The following is a 6,413-nucleotide window of genomic DNA, read 5'->3' on the forward strand; positions in this document are numbered from 1 at the left end:
ACAGAAGCTGCATTTCACATTAGTGACAAACTTTGGTGTTTTTTGATGAGTTACTTTCATTTTTGACTTTTACTTTTCATTTAAAATACGTTTCCGTTCTCGGAAGGTTTCTAATGTTTTTCTTCTATAAAATAAAAACGTTGTTAAACAACTGAGTGGCGCACTACTGCTACTAGTGGCGAGAAAGTGTATTGCACCTTATTCAAAATCAATGAGGCCCTGTTGTTCTTTTGAGGCCCTCAAGGTGGCGCTTGGCCGCGGCCCATGGGTTAAGAATCTTTGCATATACCGGTAAATCCTTTTTAAAACCAAGTTTCTCGGAGCTGAAGAAGGAGGATTGATTGATTTTCAGTGAGTTTTCTTCTCTGCAGGACAGCAATCCTCACGCCTGCCTGGTTTTCTACTGGGAGCCTCTGAACCGACAGGTGGACCAGCTTCACTTTAAACGAACCTCCTTTGGGATCCATTTTTCCTGTAACGATGGTCGGTTTTCTCTCATTTTAGATCCGGATCGAAGGCTCCGTGGAGAGAATTCCCCAGCAGAGCTCCTGCGATTATTTCCACACTCGACCAAAGAGCAGCCAGATCGGAGCCGTCGTGAGCCGGCAGAGCAGCCCGATTCCTAACAGAGACGTAAGAACCGGACGCTGTCCGTTTTATTTGTAACACAGGAATGTATGAAGTCCGGAGGATCAACTCTGAGCTTTTCTTCTAGTATTTAAGGCAGAAAAATGCAGAACTGGAGGAGAAGTACAAAGACAAAGAAGTACCAATGCCCAACTACTGGTGAGCTGGAAAAAAAAAACTAAAACACTTGACTGTAAAAACATTCAGTCTTTCTTTTTCTAAATAACAATTCTGAGCATTTTAATGGAGACATATCCTGCAAAATCCACTTTAAATGCATTTTGTTATACTTGGAGTCTCTATGAGTGCAGAAAAAATAATTTAGTCTCTCTGTGCTGCATAAATATCTTTTATATTCTGTTTATGTCAAAAATTTCAACCTGTTCAATTTTCTCTATTTTCTGACTGGATGGACAAGTCTTCTCTTGTTCACGTCTTTTAATTAGTTTGTAAATATAAAGTTTCTGTGCAGCTATATAGTCGTAAATCCCTCTATCAAACTATTATGGATCGGTCTAGAAGGGGGCGGGGTCTAAAGCGCCTCGTTTGGATTTAAAGAGACAGCCTCGAAACAAGTTGATCTAAGACTCAGAAAAGTGGTGAAAGAGGGGCTTGTGGAGTTACAATAAGGAGTGGTTCCACTTTATTTAGACCCCAACTGAAGGATTTAAATGTGAAAAAGAAGGATTTAAAAGCAGGATACGTCTACTTTAACTAGAAAGAATCCAACACACTTTAGTGAAATGTAATATTTTTGTAACTCGCGTATTTATTTTTGAATCTTTGCTGTCTCTGCTCTTTCCTCCTCTTTTTACCACCACAACTGTCTTTGTTTTTTATTTATTTTTTATATTTTTATGTTCATTTTTGCTCCATTCTACACTTGAGGTGATGTTTTGTTTTGTTTCATAATCAGAAAGAAATCAGTGATTTTATGAGTTAATCATGTAATCATTTAAGGTATGGTATGTCAGGTATGTTTGTATAGACATAAAAATAAAAAAGTGTCTAGTAATTAGGAAAACGTATTAAGATAAGAATCATTTAAGAACTTGAAGGATGCTTTCCCACAAACCAGAAGTTGCGAAAAATATAAACTTTAATTTAATGTAACCCTCTGTTTTACTTTAAAACCAGTGATTTTAAAATGTTCATGAAAGTAACCATGGAAAAAAATGTACAGAAATTTTTAAAAATGCAAAAAAAAAGATTAAAGGATAGGTGAATAAAAATTGTAACATTTTGGTAAATTATTGCATTTATCAACATATTTTTATGTAATCCTGATTTTGTCTGTTCCAGTCTTCTATACGTTTGTATTTTTTAGCTCTCTGCAGAACAACAGGATGTGTTTCTAAAATATTCTAATCCTCTGCTGTCTGGTGATGACTCAGGGGCGGCTACCTGGTCAAACCCCACACCATGGAGTTCTGGCAGGGTCAGACCAACCGACTGCACGACCGCATCGTTTTCACCAAGAAGAAGGTCGGAGAGAAGCTGGGAGAGTTTCAGCGAGAAGCGGCGGGAGGATGGCTGTACCAGAGGCTGTCTCCGTGAGAACGGTTCATCCTGAACGTTTTCGTGATCTTTACTTGAAATAAAAACATCTAAAGGTAGAGCTGGAGACCGCTCGTTAAATGTCTTTGCGCCGATCCGTTTATTTCACTTTATGGGATCTGATCAAGTGAGAAATGTGGAAAAAAATGGATCGATTTAAACCCAAAATAAACGCAGACATTTACCACTTCATTAAGGAGATGTAGTCGGGTAAACCCATTGTCTGGAGCTTTCTGTTTATTTTTTTATTCACAAATGATGCTTGAGTCAAAGTTAGGTGGCCAAACAAACAGGAAGAAACTAATTTATCCGAAAATATTCAGTTACAAAATATGAAAAAAAAGCACCAAATGTTTAACTTTTAATCAAGAGTTATTGTAAAAGATCAGGAGAAACTTGAGCTGCTTGGAAAGAAAATATAAATAAAACAAAAACTTTTGCACAAGCCATATCTCATTTATTTTTTCCCAAATGATAAATAATTCAGAATTAAATTATAGTTTCTAATGAAGCTGTAGGGCTGTAATCTGAGACCACCTGCTTTGCACTAAAAATTGTTTACATTATTTTAGTTATGAAGTAGAATTTATCAGGATTTAATGCATCTGCCAAATCTACACAGTCGTACTTTGTCTAAATTCGACTGTAATATGTGGGTTTCTTAAAGAAATTCAGAGCCAACATGTGACCGGTGTAATTATTTATAAAGTCCTCTAGGTAAAATAAACTAAAATGAATTGTAGCTGATTACAGAACTGCCTTGTAATGAAAATAAATGTGCTGATGTTGTCAACTGTTGTGTTGTAAAAGAGATATTGTGTTTTATGTTTCACTTGAAATGTCTGTTTAAAAAAATAAGAATAATAAAGTTTTGTTTTGAAGAGAAGGACTGAGTGTTCGACCAGCAGGTGTCAGCAACAGAAGTTCAGACGAAGCAAATCTTCKGCACCAGCAGCCGAGAAGAGAAGGATTTTTGATCCCTGCAGTCGATTCTGCTTGATAAATAAAATATACGCAAGCGTTGGATGTCGGTGTCTGTTTACGGTCGCCAGAGCAACACAACCTGCCAACAGCGGCTCAGGTGAGACGACACCTTAATTGAAAAAAAAAAAAAAGATCTCAGATCAGCTGAAGTAAAGCAGCAAACTTTTTCTTTTCTTCAAACAGCTTTTTTCCACTTTATTAAAACTAAACATCACAAAAACAAAAAACTTTCTGGAACTTTCTAAACCCAAAAATGTACAATTCATGCTCCAAATTCACATTATTWAATTCTTTAATTAGCTCTTATTCAGTATAAAAACACAAATTTAAGCAAATATTTTCCACCAAATCTAAAAAATATCCACTTAAAAAGTTTTAATGCATTTTAAGGTGATTTAAAAAAACACAATGACATGTTTGGATCATTGTAAATGAAAAAATAATAATAAGCTTGTGGGCGGGGCTAAATTCTAATAAAGATGTCAGAAGTTCAGACATTAACATATATTTACATGAAAAACTTGAATATTTGTTTACGTCAGAAAACTCATAAATTTAAGACTTTCCAACAGTTTTTTCACATTTTATGTGACTGTCAAAATATTTATATTATTGTTTTTTTTACCTAATACACTGTGAGAGCATGACAAAAAAAAACGTTTTAGGAAACCTTTTTAAAATTTTTCATTTTTTACACATTTTATTTGGCTTCAAACCTTTTTTGGAGCTACTGAATGTGGAGTTTTAACCACCATGTTTCAGGCACATTCTTTAAAATGAAGTTTTTATTTTTGTTTGGTCATAAAATCATAATTCATTTCTCGAAAACACAAGAAAAAAATCCAAATATATTATTTCAATAAGAAATTTACAATAGTGTTACCGTGAAAAGATCAGACTTGGACTGTTTCGGTGATTGTTTTTGTTAATTATACGCTCACCTGCCACTTTATTAGGCTCACCTGGTCAAGCAATCAGCCAATCAGATGGCAGCAACTCTTCAGCCATCTTTAAAGCCACCAGGAGGTGTTCAGAAAACTTTAACCTTGATGGGCTGCTGGAGCAGAAGACCACACCTGTCAGGTAAAAACTGAAGCTAAACCAAAACTGGACAGTGAGAAACTGGAGTTTCCAGATCTCAGTCCAGATTCTGTATGAACCAGACTCTGGGGGAACATTTCCAACACCAAGGTGTACCTAATAAAGTGACAGGTGGGTGTAAAACCCCACAGTGAGCAGGACACTGACAGACATTTGGTTTATAGGTTTTGCCTCCTTAAATCAGAAGGAAGTTGTTCCGGAACTGATCTGTGAACATCTAAAGATTTGTTTTCTGATCCGGCGTGTGTAATCTGCTGGTTACAGTATCTACCTGGGCCTTTTTAACTCCCTTCAATGAGTTTCCAGGTGATTTATGACACATTTCTGATCTGCTATTTGTCAGTCTTGTTTTTATGGTTCTCATCACTATGGTGGTGCTCCCCGAACAGACTCGGGTTCTCGGCCAGCGTGGCTCGGACCTTCTTCTTCTCCTTGAAGCGACCGGAGTGGGAGACCTTGACGTGGCGTCCTTTGGTGGCAGATTTGTCTACGATCTTCTCCAGCTTAGAGTTTAACTGGCTGTCCTTCTTGTCTGCGGCGGGGTTCGGGTGCTCCTTGTTGTTGCTGCCGTGCTCCGCTGGGATCTCGTACAGAACTTTGGGCTCAGATTTCTTCTTGCGTGAGAAGGTCAGCTTCCACCAGCTTGACTCAGCCATGATGGCACCAACAGAGAGACTGGAGGACTGACCTAAAAAACAAACAAACAGTTAAAACTACAGGGAACACCCAACACTGACAGATGATATGGCTGTCTAATATAAAAGGTTCAGGTCATCTGGATAGACCTTTGGAAACACAAAAAGTACTTTAATAAACACAGTAGGCCTAATATTCATGAGGTGCAGTTTTTAATAATTTACGGTAATTCAATTCATGAGGTGGAGCKTTTCTAACATTTACAGTAATTAATGTTATGAGGCGCAACTTTTCTATGATTTTACAGTAATTAATTTGAGGAGGCACAACTTTTCTTTCAATTACAGTAACAGTAATTTATTTCAGGAGGTGCAGCTTTTCTTTCATTTACAGTAAATCATTTTACGAGGTGCAACTTTTCTATCACTTACGGTAATTCACTTCAGGAGGCACAGATTTTCTAGCACAAGTTTCTGTTTAAACGTTTCTGCTGCTATTTATGTATTTACTTAATTTTTTTAATTTTTTTTTTTTTTTTTTTTTGGATTGAAAGTTTGGAAATCGCTAACATGAACTGCACATTTAAGAGTCTTATAATACTTTGAACCCCAGCCTTTAAGCAGTCCATGAAGATTTGTTTCCATATTTCATATTTTGAGCTCTGAAAACAAATCTGAAACCAACTTAGGAACTTTGGGTTTTAAATAACCAGGCATATGGAGCACAGAAAGTTTTAATGCTTGTCCCACTCTTGAGAAATGACTTCATCAGCTATCCTATTTGCATTGATGGGATGAGAAAATGTGAACCTGGTCATTTCCTGTAGAGGTAATGACCGCCATTTCCTCCGCAGCTTCATATCATCATGACTGTGGAAATGTGCTGCTTTTATTCACTCGTTTTTCTGTGTTTCAAAGAACCGAAGTGGAGTTTCAGCCCCGTCTCCTCATCCGGATCATCTCCAGCCCACTGATGCTCTGTTCTTATATTGATGTTTTATGTTCAGCTTGTTTTTCTACATTTTGTTTAATTATCTTTAGTCAGTATTCTGTATTTTTCTTACAAACAATAACTTCTTGTTTCCTTTTCCTTTATTTTATTTTTTATTTTTTTGGCTGAAGGTCATTTTTTATACTTTTTTTAGTTCACCACACACTTTAACATAACATTATTTTCAAGGTTTGACCAAAAAGGCTACAAMTCTGTCAATTTCCATTTAGAGGTTTTTGGGACACTGGGAAGAGACCATTGGGGCATAATCAGAGTTCACTGGATGGATTATGTATCCTCTCTGGTCTGGGAACACCTAGGATTCCCCAGAAGGAGCTGGAGAGTGTCGCTGGGGAGAGGAACACGTTGCCTCGAGTTAGTTAAATTATCTTAATTAAAAACGCAGTGGGCTTTGTGTGGATCTTTCAGGGATGCCATTATTAAAAGATGAAGATGGAGGTCTGTTTTTTTTTTCTGGACCTGTTGTCTCTGCAACCTGACCTCAAATAATTTTTTTT

General features: G+C 36.8%; 2 protein-coding genes across 2 annotated transcripts in view; one reads left to right on the plus strand and one right to left on the minus strand.

Annotated features, from left to right (window-relative positions):
* Window positions 1–371: 371 nt before the first annotated feature.
* Window positions 372–3,070, plus strand: pnpo (pyridoxamine 5'-phosphate oxidase; the record flags this gene model as incomplete). The annotated part of the gene is given in 4 exon segments (XM_014014740.1): window positions 372–425; window positions 505–633; window positions 716–786; window positions 2,022–3,070. Coding segments are annotated over 4 exon segments (417 nt in total), but the record flags the coding sequence as incomplete, so codon positions are not given.
* An 865-nt stretch (window positions 3,071–3,935) lies between these two features.
* Window positions 3,936–6,413, minus strand: part of prr15lb (proline rich 15 like b) — an 8,774-nt gene continuing 6,296 nt past the window's right edge. Inside the window, exon 2 of the mRNA XM_014014743.1 lies at window positions 3,936–4,957. Within this exon, the coding sequence (XP_013870197.1) occupies window positions 4,602–4,925 (324 nt within the window). The 5' untranslated portion in view covers window positions 4,926–4,957 and the 3' untranslated portion in view covers window positions 3,936–4,601. The remainder of the gene's footprint in view (window positions 4,958–6,413) is intronic.

The sequence above is a fragment of the Austrofundulus limnaeus genome, unplaced genomic scaffold (genome assembly GCF_001266775.1).
Source record: "Austrofundulus limnaeus strain Quisiro unplaced genomic scaffold, Austrofundulus_limnaeus-1.0 Scaffold119, whole genome shotgun sequence".
NCBI classification, from domain to species: domain Eukaryota; kingdom Metazoa; phylum Chordata; class Actinopteri; order Cyprinodontiformes; family Rivulidae; genus Austrofundulus; species Austrofundulus limnaeus.